At 39.3% G+C, this 14,237-nt stretch overlaps 1 protein-coding gene across 7 annotated transcripts in view; it reads right to left on the reverse strand.

Annotated features, from left to right (window-relative positions):
- Window positions 1-14,237, reverse strand: part of DACH1 (dachshund family transcription factor 1) — a 502,896-nt gene that overhangs the window by 24,081 nt on the left and 464,578 nt on the right. For 6 of the 7 annotated variants that reach the window (XM_073580370.1, XM_073580369.1, XM_073580368.1 and 3 more), the window contains 3 exons: window positions 13,825-13,968; window positions 11,942-12,010; window positions 10,920-11,004 (listed from right to left, as the gene is read on the reverse strand). In XM_073580370.1, the coding sequence (XP_073436471.1) occupies window positions 10,946-11,004; window positions 11,942-12,010; window positions 13,825-13,968 (272 nt within the window). In that variant the 3' untranslated portion in view covers window positions 10,920-10,945. The remainder of the gene's footprint in view (window positions 1-10,919; window positions 11,005-11,941; window positions 12,011-13,824; window positions 13,969-14,237) is intronic. The other variant, XM_073580365.1, reaches the window with a different exon arrangement.

A 14,237-nucleotide genomic window follows, 5' to 3' on the forward strand; every position in this document is an offset into this window, starting at 1 on the left:
TCAAATGGGCACTGTAGGTGTGTTTCCTGTCCTCCTCTCACTGCCGACTTTTATTCCCCATTGACTTACATTGGGTTTCGTGTTTCGGGACGACTCCGACTTTTCCCTATAATCGGACGATCTTGCTCGACCCGACTTTTGGAAAAGTCGGGTTTCACGAAACGAAACGCGACCCTAAAAAACCAAAAGTCGCTCAACTCTAGTAATAACTCTTTCACTGCCATCATCTGTACTCCAAATGAGTATGTTCTGTTATCAACACAATGAAAGGCGGGCAAATAGACTGGGGAAAAGCTGGGGTTTTGAAAACACTTACATGCATTTTTTACAAGACTGAAAACAAATCATTTAATAAAGTGATTTGCAAAATGTCAGTTTTAAATGTTAACTTCTTTAATTTTTCATTTTTTTCCATCTGCTAATTCCTGCTAGGTATTTTACTGGGAATGGCAAGTTTAAGAATAAAGCTCGAAGCAGGAAATATCAATTAAAAAAATATATCAATTAAAAAAAAGAAAATGTAGAATACGGATTAAACAGGCATAGATAAATAGACTGGAGGATATTATAGGATTAGTCACCGGTTTAAGATTTTATTAGTGTTGTTCTAGTTAGATGTCATTGCTAAGGACCCTCGCACAAATTAAAATCAGCCAAATTTAACTGTACGGGGGCCTCCTATCTCTTGCTCCAAGATGATGTCAGACTAAAGAAGGATTGGAAAATTGGATTTTAAATGCCCTATTTTTTGTTCTCTTCCTAGATAAGCCACTAACAACAGTGTCTAGCATTAGCTTTCTGCGCCCCCCATTGAAATTATACAAACACCAACCATTTTGAGCGCATGCGTGTATAAGAGAGTCATGAGAGAGCTACTGGCTAAAAGAGCATTGTGTCAGCAGCGGCGTTTTGCCATGTGAAACGCGCGTCGGGGAGGACATCTGGCCTTGGGATCCTCCCTCTGATATCTCCACTACCTTGGTAAGCCCTGTCATTAGTGTCCTTAGCTGAATTTTTACTCTGTCATCGGTAGTACGCTTTACTACTATGGGTCACTTGGCCTGGGCTTCCTATACTGAATGGGGATAGCTTTTCAGAGGGGTTGTTTCCTGTCTCTGCCTGTATGTTTTTCTGGTGCACTATGGTGAGTTTGTTACTATGTCTTTTAGACTTTTTGTACTTTCTACCTGAATAAAATTGTTCACTTTTTAACCCTGCTATTCTGTTCGTTACCACTATGCACTTGTTATGTTCCGGTCATTTTTGACCGGACCTAATAAAGTTTTGATTTTTAGCTAATTTAAGTGTTTTAATTGAATAATTTTTGCAGTATTATATTGTATGTGAACCTGGTTGTTTATAAACAAACACACTTTTCAGACAGAATTTATTAGTACTCTTTCAGGTCAGCATTTCACAGAAATTAGATCAGGGAACACAAGTAAAAAAAGAGAATATGTTCGTTTACAATATGAAATGTTGAGAAATGAATTGAACTATTTTACATGAACAGCAGGGTAAAAATATTTGGCACATAACTATACTGGAATGTAATCCATCAGCAGCATTGTAATGAGAAAATGTATGTATGTGTAAATCTGCATGGACCAAAAGGACCTAAATAAATTGATAAATAGTAGTAGATGTAATATATAGTACAAAATGAGATTACAGCTCTTTTATTTTACTCATAACATGGCTTGAGATCACTATAAAAGGCTATTGGTCATTTTTGACCGAACAGTACAAGTGTATAAAAAATTGTGGAGCAAAAAGTAAACAAAAAAAAAAAGTACCCATAGTAAGAACCCCTCAAATGAGGAAAAGTCAATCAACCACAAGTTTCAGAACCGCATCTTGAATATTTTAAAAAAATATTAAAGTTCAAAATCGGTCGTTTTTGACCGAACATAACAGCAGGGTTAAATCAACAAATTCACCTAGTACACCTTTAAGCCCCCGTTACACATAGCGATATCGCTAGCAATATCGCTGTAACGTCACCAATTTTGGGACGTAGCAGCGATATTGCTAGCGATATCGCTATGTCTGATACTTACCTCCGACCGGCTCCCCCGCTGCTCATCGCTGATCACATGAGAACGTCCTGGACCATTTCTCGTCGGGCGCTTCCTGCTGGACTTCCTGTGGCACCGACGAGCGACGCGTGGACGTGGGCGGGAGGACGTCAGGATCGCCGCATCTGACAGGTAAGTAACGACCCCCGACCCCTGCTATGTCGCTGGTGAGATCTGCCTGTGTGGCAGCTCACTAGCGACCACTTAGCGATGCACCAGCGATCCATATCGTTGTCGGGATCGCTGGTGCATCGCTAAGTGTAACGGTACCCTTATTCTCCAGTGTTGCTATGTTAATGGGAGTTGGTGTAGCCTTTTTATAGGGAGACTCATCACGTGGTGTTTTTCTTCCCTGGCATAATTCCCTGGTTGTTTCTAGGTATATAGGATATGTATAAATAATACATTATAATCGCAATATACAGATATTGAAATTACTGGTTGGTAAAAGTGAATATTTGTTTCTCAACAGTTTATCAATATCGACAACATTAGTAACCCGCTAAATTGTGCCAGAAGGAAAAGAAACTTCTGCTTAAAAACAAATGCCATTTTGAATATTCCCCAAAATGCAAATTGTATCGAAACAAAAATAAACAGTTGTATACTGTAAGCTGGAGTGAAATGGTGCAGAAAGCATGATAATATGTTTGTTCTGTCGACATTTGATGCTTAAAGAGGTTTTTGAGAAGACTTCAATTATAAAAACATTTAAAACACACAAAGTTGCACAATTTTTATTTTAATGAAGATGAGAAGTTCATTAAAGAAGATAAATATTTCATTAGATGTTAAATAAAACAAAGAGATTTTTTGGCTTCTCTCAGCACAAAATTCCTTTGAAAGATTAATTAATACATGCAAATTATGCAAATTAGACCCATGCAAATATTTTATGAAGACAATTAAGGGAACCATTAATTACTGCTTTTTTTGCTTCGCTGAGATTCATTCATTTAATTTTAATTTCACTTTAACTGTTTTGATCTGTAATCTCGCAGCTAAGAACTTTATCTTTCCTAGTGGGTCACTTAAACGTATATACATTTCATCAAGTGCAAGGCAATACAGAACGTGAGGAAAGGTATTCTCCAGACCATGCTCTCTATTAAGGGGGATGTCTAGCACGATACAGTCCTAGAAAGAAGTAAGCAGAATGAGAACGTGAGCTCATTCTTGGCTGAGGTTCAACTGCTGGAAAAGCAATTAATTTGCTTTGGCTGTTCTAATATAGGGGAATTAGAAAGTGTGACACAAGACAAATAGAAATAATTAGTTCTCCAAAATGATGTTCTCATTAATATAGTTTGAATATTTGAAATAATAATAGAAAGAAAATATTGTGCTATACTGCTTTATCAACATATTAATGCAGTGTGAGATAACACAATGTACTATTTGACTTCAGTTTGACATTAAAATATCTCTTTTCCAGGAGTGAGACTGGCTCTAACTTGGCAAAGCTACTGAAGAGTGTTAATTATAATGTTATGGTTAGCATATAAATCAATCCTGAGTTGCATTATAATGTATCTAGCAGTCACAGAAAGGTATTATTGGCGGGTTTTTTACAGGTCAGGAGTGAAGAAGATGGGGCCCTATAGCGCAAATCTAAATTCCACTTTTCATATTAGAATCCTGGGTTTTCTGCTCATAATAGAAGGGCTTCTTGTTTTCCATCTATGTACTTTCTACACCACTGTTTGGATGGGAAATCCTGTACAGTCTTTGCCAACCGGTATCAAGGAAGCTGAGACCAATAACTTTAGGTACTTTATCTCTAAGGATCCCATAACAAGCGGGCACGTTCTACGGATCACCTTTTATTCATTTAAATTGTCTTCACTATATGTAGGGTAGGAAATGGCCAGCTACTGTTGTATGGGAATTTCAGAAGCAGGTCATTAGATTAGAATCATAGAATCATAGAATCATAGAATCGTAGAGTTGGAAGGGACCTCCTGGGCCATCTGGTCCAACCCCCTGCTCAAAGCAGGATTCGCTAAATCATCCCAGTCAGATGTCTGTCCAGCCTCTGTTTGAAGACTTCCATTGAAGGAGAACTCACCACTTCTCGTGGCAGCCTGTTCCACTCATTGATCACTCTAACTGTCAAAAAGTTTTTTCTAATATCTAATCTGTGTCTCCTCCCATTCAGTTTCATCCCATTGCTTCTAGTCTTTCCTTGTGCAAATGAGAATAAAGTTGATCCTTCTACAATGTGACAGCCCTTTAGATATTTGTAGACAGCTATTAAGTCTCCTCTCAGTCTTCTCTTTTGCAAACTAAACATTCCCAAATCCTGCAACCTTTCCTCATAAGACAGGGTTTGCAGACCGGTCACCATTCTGGTCGCTCTTTACAACCATTAGTGAATTTTCCCGTCAGGGACATTTGTGGAATGACCAAAAAATATGGCATAATTATCCACGGCTAGGTCTCATATCTATTGTGAAAACAGAACCCCTTTGTGCTGCTGGGAATCAATAAGGGGTTGTACATTTTTGTCTCCCTACACTTACATGTAAAAGGGTAATAAAAATTTGCAGAGACCTGGCCGGTAGATAAGTAGATACTGAAATTTACTCTTGATCATTAATTTAGTTAAATATTTTATAGGCTGGAAACCACCTCTAATATGTTAAATCAATGCCTTACTTTACACCTACTATTTATCTCCTTAGTATTGGAAAATGCAAATTATTTCTAGATAAACAAACTAGATAATATTATTCCTAATGTCATCAGATGTAACATAAAAGTGCACTGCTTCATATGACACATTCAGATCTGATTCATACTGTAAAGGCCCCTTTAAATTTAACGATGCACCAGCGATCCCAACCACGATACGACCCGGTCAGGATCGCTGGTGCATCGCTAAATGGTCGCTAGTGAGCTCCCACGCAGGCAGATCTCACCAGCGATGTAGCGATGCTCGGCGGTCGTACTTACCTTTCAGACGAAGCGATGACCACCGTCTTCCACCCGCGTCCATAGCTCACTCGTCAGCGCCAGCAGGAAGCCGACGACGAGAAATGGACGTGGACGATCTCGCGCGATCAGCGATAGCCAGCGGGGGAGCCGGTTGGAGGTATCACATGTAGCGATATCGCTAGCGATATCGCTGCTGGGTCACAAAATCGGTGACGCTTTAGCGATATCGCTAGCGAAATCGCTATGTGTAAAGCCCCCTTAACTCTTGGTCTGTGTAGGCTGTACGCAAAACATGCCCTGTAAAATGCTGATGAAGTGGGAATTGCGATCTACATATAATGTATGAATTCTAACCTACAGAGTGAGGCATGATACACGTGGTGTAATACAACTGTACAACCACCAAGTAGTACAGAACCATAAGGGTGTGTTCACATGTTTAGTATTTGCAGCAAATGTTTCTGCTGCAAACACCAGACTGTTGTCAGGTAAATGCTACATAAAATACATGATTTTCCCAGATTTTTTACTTGTGCTTTTTTCCCCACCTATTTGAATGTATGAAAAACACTGCAAAAAGCTCATCTATTGTCTCCTCACCCATGCCTTGTAGATTGTGAGCCCTCAGGGGCAGGGTCCTCTCTCCTCCTGTACCAATCGATGACTTGTATTGTTTATGAGAATTGTATTTGTTTTTCATTATGTATACCCTTTTTCACATGTAAACAACCATGAAAAAAATGGCACTATAATAATTAACAATAATAAGTTCAGCACATGAGCCAGGCAAGGGATGTGCGTCAAACCGGGTAGGCCCAGAGCTGCTATGAGAGTTCACCCATTAATGTACATCACCAGGCCGGGCTTGAGGTTCTCCAACACCAACCACACACCTAAAAACCAAAAAAGCCATTAGGAACTTACTATAAAAAGTCCTAATAAAAATTAAATAATTCCACTCAAATAATCATGAAATAATACAATTACAAAGTATAGGGGTATTTTTTAGAAAAGTAATACATTTTACTGCAACAATAGTATAAAAAATAGACAGGGTAGTCAAAAGACAATATAGGTGCCAGCTCCTGTGCATCTTCCTAGCATCCCTGCATGCGGCTCTACAACATGTCACAAGGTAATACTTAGATTATTATAGTTATGTTGTTGCTTTACTGATCAATTGGTCATGCATTCTATATTTATTGATTCCTTGGTCTGTTAACTTCATATCACTATAAACCATTGCCATTTATTATACATGCAGCCCTGCTAGGAGATGCTTGTTTCTTTATGTACTGTATTTTCCATCATACGCAGTATTAATTCATTTAGCTGGCACCTATATTGTCTTTTGAATACCATGTATATTTTTTATACTATTGTTGCAATAAAATTTATAACTTTTCTAAAAAATACCCCTATATTTTGTAATTGTATTATTTCATGATTATCTAATTTGAGTGGAATTATTTAATTTTTATTAGGACTTTTTATAGTAAGTTCCTAATGGCTTTTTTGGTTGTTATTTTCTGGCTTAGGGGTATGTCCCGGTTGGCCACGGTGACACTTTTGTAGGTTTAAGTACCAACCACAGATTCAAAAGTCGCCGACTTTTGCCAAAGTCGGGTTTCATGAAATGAAACCCGACCACAGTGTGAAGTTGGCCATGCGGTCGGCGACCCAAGCGCCAAAGTCGGGTTTCACCGAATGCTTGCAAGTGACTTTTTTCAGCCAATGAGAGAAGCGGAGCGGAACGTAGCGGGAGCGAGAGTGGGAGAGGGAGAGGGAGGGAGAGAGAGGGAGAGGGAGAGAAGAGAGAGAGAAGAGAGAGATTTTGCCACCCCTAGGGTTAAAATTCATGCCAGGTGTGTTTACAGTCCTCCACTCACTGTCGACTTTTCTCTCCATTGACTTGCCTTGGGTTCCATGTTTCACAACTTTTCACGACTTTTCCCTATAGTCGGCCGATTTTGTTCGACTCAACTTTTGAGAAAGTCGGGTTTCATGAAACCCAACTCGACCCTAAAAAAGGCAAAGTCGCTCATCTCTACCAACCACACATCTGTCTGCTGTTCGATCCTATTCCACAACTCCTGTGCGTTGTTGGATTTGTCCCCCAAAAAGAGAAGTTTAAGAAGAGCCTGCTGTCCTTTCCTCCTGGCTGTGCTAAAGTTGGTGGTGCAGGACTTCCTGCAACCAGATGAGGAGGCGGTTGAAGAAGTAAAGTAGGAGGAGGCAACCTGGACAGATAAACGTCCAGCAACACTAAGTGGTGGTATGACACACCACTGCACCATAGCGATACAGCATATCTCTGTCAGCGCTTTGTTCCTCCTCCTTCTCTCCTCACAGCTCCACATGAGCAGCTTGCCTATGTTGCTACACGCTATTCTGAACCCACAGTGTCATTTTTTTGCAATATTAACAGGTTTTGCCATTGTCTGAAGAAGGTCCATGATAGTGACCGAAACATAACAAATAGAATGTACACCATGTGGATTATTAAGCTGTGAATAAAGCAAAAATATTTTTTCTGCATTTGGGAGTGCCGGATTTCTTTTTCTGTATTGAATTGGGACTGGTATCCTTTTCTGCGCACCCCACATCTGAATTCTCGGAGTGACGTGTCTTTTTTGTCATCCTGTGTTCTATAGTCCTGCTTTTTAGATACCTTGTACTGGCTATACTTTAGCTTAATAAAAATGAATACAGTATATACTCTAGTAGAAGCTGACCTGAATATAAGCCGAGGCACCTAATTTTATGTAAAAAAAAATGGGAAAATCGAGTATAAGCCTGGTATGCATTGTCCCCTCATCCCCTTCCTGGTATGCACGGCCTCCTCATCCCTATCCTTGTGTGCAAGGCTCCTCATCCCTATCCTTGTATGCATGGCTCCTAATCCCTATCCTGGTATGCAGTGTCCCCTCATCTCCATCCTGGTATGCATGTCCATCTCATTGCCATCCTGGTATGCACGGGCTCCTCATATCTATCCTTGTCTGCATGGCTCTTCATCCCTATCCTTGTATGTAAGGCTCCTCATCCTTATCCTGGTATGCAAGACTCCTCATCCCTATCCTAGTATGCATGGCTCCGTCCCTATCCTTGTATGCATGGCTCCATCCCTATCCTTGTATGCATGGCTCCATTCCTATCCTTGCATGCATGGCTCCATTCTTATCTTTGTATGCATGGCTCCATCCCTATCCTTGTATGCATGGCTCCATCCATATCCTTGTATGCATGGCTCCATACCTATCCTTGTATGCATGGCTCCATCCTTATCCGTGTATGCATAACCCCATTCTTATCCTGGTATGATTGGCCCCCCATCAAAAAAACAGAAAAAAATAAACCATTATATTTACCTTCCCTCACTCTCTTGCAGCATGCCAGCAGCTGCTTTATGCTTGTAAGCAGCGCATGGCAGGGACGTCATGCACTGCGAACAAGCAGAGCACAGCGGCCAGAATACTCACCGCTCCCCACGCCGGAACTATGTGCATGGAGGGCAGTGAGTATTAAGTAGCACGCACAGTATCAGCTGCTGGGCAGTCATGTGTGCCGCTACTTAAGTGAAATGAATATTCACCTCTCTTTAGTAGCGGCACACGTGACCGCCCAGCAGCTGCAGGAGCCGGCTGCTGCAGCTAACATGGTGCGAGCTATTACAATAAAATAAATATTCAATGCCAACACAGTGAATATTCATTTCTCTTTAGCAGCAGGCACAGGAGTTAGCCGCAGCAGCCGGCTCCTACCTCTGTGACCTGCTGCTCCGCTGCTGCCCCTCCCCCTCCATATTCTGAACACCTCACTCAAGTATAAGCTGAGGGAGGTATTTTCAGCACAAAAAAAATGCTGAAAAACTCGGCTTATATTCGAGTATATACAGTATATAGTTTTTTAGAGACTTAGCAGTTCGTTTTTATTTGTAGGTTGGTATTTGATATTCTGAAGGTATATCTCCTCCAAAGATGTACTTATGCATAAAGTGACCTCCTGTGATCCTCAAGTTGGTATTTATTAGAAGTTTCAAATCTACAAGGAAAAAATAATCAACATGTGCATCAGATTTCAGAAACCTCATTCGCTATGCTGGTACTGAGAGAACAAGCCCTAAAAGTGTATTCATATACTGTACTTAAAAATTCCTTCTTACCATATGTCATACATATTATTTCTTCATGTTTCATGCGACACCGTAATATGGAAACATGCCATTAGGTAAGAATAGTTGCATCATTCGTCGTCGCAAGGAACACTATGTCAGCAAAGAGTCTTGTGTGCCACCGTAAAGTCTTCCACACACAACTCTGCCACGTCTACGTGACTTTAAATGTAGGAAGGTTACATAGTTTTCTGATTACGAAGAATGTGAGCTATTTCAATATTTGGTTGTACTCAAATATTGATAGAACAAAAATACAAAAAAGTCCTTGTTTTTCATTTCTTTTTATGTGAATACACAGATAACATATTTCCTTGTCAGTCAAGTGTGATCAATATTCAGTCACAGAATATCAAAGCTCTCTGATGGTAAAGTTACTGATTTACAATTATTTTTTTTTTTAGCAAGCATGAGAAACAAAAAAAATCTATGACTTGGACATTGGAATTTATTTCAGCTCTGTAATAAATATTCTTTTATTTTACACCCTAATGCAAACCATTAACATTATTAATAAGGTTTACACATGCTTATCTCGAAATAATCATGAAAAGTAAATCGATTAATTGACTTCCACACGTAAAGATGTTCATGGGAAGTCAAATTAAAGGGAACCTGTCAGCAGATTTTCAGCAACTAAAATGCAACATTAAGGATTATAAAATGTGCAGTAAACATAAATAAATAAAATGGAGCACGTTGTACGCTAATCGCTTACTTGAAGACATCACAAGGAGACACATTATCCCTGCAGTTACCCCTTACATTGAAATTCTTACATCAATATTAGCTTAGCATAAATCCCACACATGCATTGTTCTAAGCCCTGAAGGTTCCCATAAATGTGCATTGTGCAGATAAAGCCAAGAATGTACTGAAGACTTCACTACACATGCCTAGAGTGTATACGTGAACAGAGCATGTGCAGGATCTCATTTCAGCTGGCGGCGACCTCTGAAGCCTGTTGAGATATCAGTCAGGGAGTTGTTGGAGTGGTAAGAGCAGGGATGCCTTGGCTCTCCAGCAATGCCCAGATGACTCCAAGTAAACAAAAATTCATGCAGTTTATAGATTTATAGGTTGATTTTCTGCATAATATTTACAGTATTGATGTGAATATGGCATGCTCACCGCCCTATTTACAAGCCTTGGGGCATCATAAGAAAGGTTTAATAATTGAACATGTATTGTTGGGAACCTTTTATTGTTGGGGATTTAACATTCAGAATACTATGCATCCTAGTTTTATATAATACCCAGGGTTGTCCAAGACTTAGGTATTGATGACTCCACCTTAAGATTGGTCATCAGTATTAGATTAGAGTGGGTCTGACACTCTGCACTCCCACCAATTAGGTATTTGCGGTGTACGATGGGACACCACACATTCGCACATTGTGTAGATGCTGGAGCTCACTGACCTCAGTAACATGAAAGTCCTGGAAAACCTTAAAAGTGTTTATTCAACTTAGACCACCCCAGGAGTCATCCGTCTTTGGGAAGTGGCAGATTACAACACACTTTTTATTGTATCAGAAGTAATAAGTCAGGCCAAGCCCATTGTAGTAGCTTTCAACCCTGGTCAAATTAGGGGACCTGAGCATAGGGCATTTATTTATGATGTCAATATATTCCAACAGAACATAATGAAAAGTGTTAACTGGGGACAACCTATTTAAAGAAAACTTTCATAGACATAAGCAACTTAGTTCAAGGAAAATTGAAGTTACCTCGAATTTTATCAAAAACGTCAGGTTCATTTGAATCCGGCAAAATGACAGCTGGACAGCCACCAATGTTTTGAATTGTCAGAGGCTGAAAAGAGGTTAAAAATATGATACTCACTGCTTATTTTTCCCACATCCCCGGCCCACATCTTTTTCCTCACTCAAAATCCTCTTTGGGCATGTTGCATTTTCACCAGGGCTGGAGGTGGCTAATAGGCCTTTGATATCGCAACACATGCCATGACCCTATGAATTGCATCACCCAAGGCCTATGCACAGAATGAAGATGCCCAAAGAAGATGATGTGCTTCAGAGGAAAGGAGAAGCTGGTAGAATAGCCTACTTTCAACAGTGTTTGCGGGTTTGGCCATTCAAGTCCATAGGAATGCATAAAAAATGAATAAAAACTACAAGACATACATTTCCATCTGCTTTTAACTGATTCATTGCTATGTGGCAATGGGAAAAAAATTCACACAGTATACCTCCTCCCAATTCTAAAAAATGATAAGAACAAAACAAATTTAAAATGGATTGAAAATATATGAGGTGACAGAAACCGCCAGTCTTTGATGGATGTATAACCAAAAACACATATGTGAATATAGCCCAATTCATGAACATCCCATTGGATTTGTAGTTCAACATATTTGTGTTTTATGAAATACACCAAAAACAAAATCAATGGAGGAGGAAGTGGGGCAAACTTTGCAAAACAGCTACACAAACAGTTAAATAAAACTATTATATTCCGCAATAGCATTCAGAAAAACAGTATCCTCTTCCATTAGTTATAAACTAAACGCCTGATAACAGAAGATATGGTTCTGCATTGTGTGCGCTGGAGCTGACCCATTACCTGTTATTTTAAACATAACGAAATTAATTTACTGTAATAAACAGCAGTGCAAATGTGACCTTGTGTTCATTCCAGCCAGATGGTGAGCTGCATGGTTGAATAGCAAACTATAACAAGAGAACACTCAAATGCAAAAATCTAGATTTATGGATTTTGCACATCTTACCTTGTATTGTCCTTTCAGCATCTGTTCTGGCCCCATTGCGGTCAGATTCTATCTCCGGGGTCAAAGCCTCTGAAAGCAGAGACAAAAATGAATGACATTAGCAGCTGAAATACAGCCGGATTTAACCTACTGTGTGCACACTAAGACCATGTCACATAACATATATTTACTTTTCTGTGGCACCGAATAACTCACTCTATTCCCCTAACCTTCATGCAATAAAGGCTGTCAGTGACACCATTATATTATTCATTTATTATATATCTTCGTACGTTCATAATTTTTTTCTATTGAATTCTGATTTCTATTTTTCTTTTTTTGCTCACTGATTTCCCACTTTAGCAGAACTACAGTTTGTACCCAGTACAAAATTTGACTTTTTTATGTTAAAAATAAAAGATGTACACATGGGGTTAAACATATCTAAACAAAGAATTATGCAAAAAGAACAGTAAAGTATATGTTAATGTTATATAAAAAAATAAATAACAAATAAAACAATATAAAATAAATTCATTTTACATTACATCAACATCTACATTCTTCTAAATTGCTCTATTGTGCATGTTATATTTATTTATATTTTTATTCTTTTACTTTTTACTATGATTTAACTAAAATTACTCTCAATATGTCATTAGTTACATATTGGATATTTTTGAGCTTAAGGCGACTAATGGAAAACAATGTTTTTTATGCACTTTATGTGCATATGATTTGTTTGCCAGGATATAATGGCACTGTGTGGTATAACAAATGCCTATGGGACGCCTGTAATGGAACCCCTCTTTGCCATAAATGCTTTCATCAACAAGTTGCCTAAAACAAGAAAAGGGGGCACTCCGCTGCTTGTGTCTCTTCCGTCCTTTCTCACCATATTCCTTTACTTTTTTATGCTTCTAATTTAACCCTCTTCCCAAAGAGACATACCATGTGATGTGATAGCTACAAGGCGCTATGGGGAAGCCTGCTCGAACGTGACCTAGGTCATGTCAGTCTTATGCGACTGATGTAATTTCTGTAAAGTGATAAATGGTGGCATTTTTTTGGTGATTTGCATGAATCAGATGGCAAATTGTTCAAATTTGCCAGTACCTGCAATTTTCATAAAATATAACTGGAATTCAATTTTGACTTGCAATGAATCAGTTTGATCATCTCTAATAATGGCTAAACACTCATTTTGCTTACAGGTATCTCTCCCAAATCTCCATGCACATGCACACTTGTCTATCATTTCCATCAACATTTAATGTGACCAGTATAACAGGAATGCCTGCCAGCTCATAATAACTACTGGTATGATATATTATTGTTGAGCTAAATAACCCACATGCTTTTACCTTGTTCAATCACACTCATTATTCCCAAACTGCATATGTGTTAATAATAACATAGGGTTTGGTAGCATTATAACAAAAGCAATGTGCCTTAAGGTACCATCACACTTAGCGATGCACCAGTGATCCCGACAACGATATGACGCGGTCAGGATCACTGGTGCATTGCTAAGTGGTCACTAGTGAGCTGCCAATCAGGCAGATCTCACCAGCTACATAGCAGCAGTCGGCGGTCGCTACTTACCTGTCAGACGAGGCGATGAAGACGTCCTCCCGCCCGCGTCCACGCCTCGCTTGTCTCCACAGCAGGAAGCCCAGCAGGAAGCTGATGACGAGAAACGGCCCAGGCCGTTCTCGCGCAATCAGCGATAATCAGCGGGGGGAGTCGGTTGGAGGTAAGTATCACACATAGCGATATCGCTAGCAATATCGCTGCTGCGTCACAAAACCAGTGACGTTATAGCGATATTGCTAGCGATATCGCTTAGTGTGACGGGGCCTTTACAGATGACACTATTGCTTCACGTCAGCTATTGGTTTTACCATTAAGGACTCGAAGTCCTTCCGAGGATGCTGCTTGTTTGAGTGCCTGCTCTGCTTGCTCTCTTCGTTTTGTCTCAAATTCCAAAGCTTCTTGTAATTTCCTTTTCGCTTTCTTCTCTTTCTTAAGTCTTTTTTGAATTATTGCTGAAACAGGAAACATCCATTTAATTACTGTGATGGACTGTCTTAGCCTTGTTTTGGTCATATACTATAGTACTGAAGTCACATACTAAGAATACAGAAAATACTTTGACTTGCACTTTTAATAAAATATTTTTTATTTAGAAATGAGAATTTAGAATCCAAATAAACCTGAAATGATTATTTAGTAAATCAAATAAGTTAAAATTATAGCATTTAAAACATCTGCAAATTATTTTGATTGATTCGTAAATTCAAAAGTACGTCAGTGC

The sequence above is a fragment of the Dendrobates tinctorius genome, unplaced genomic scaffold (genome assembly GCF_039654945.1).
Source record: "Dendrobates tinctorius isolate UK_male_01 unplaced genomic scaffold, ASM3965494v1 ptg000064l, whole genome shotgun sequence".
NCBI classification, from domain to species: domain Eukaryota; kingdom Metazoa; phylum Chordata; class Amphibia; order Anura; family Dendrobatidae; genus Dendrobates; species Dendrobates tinctorius.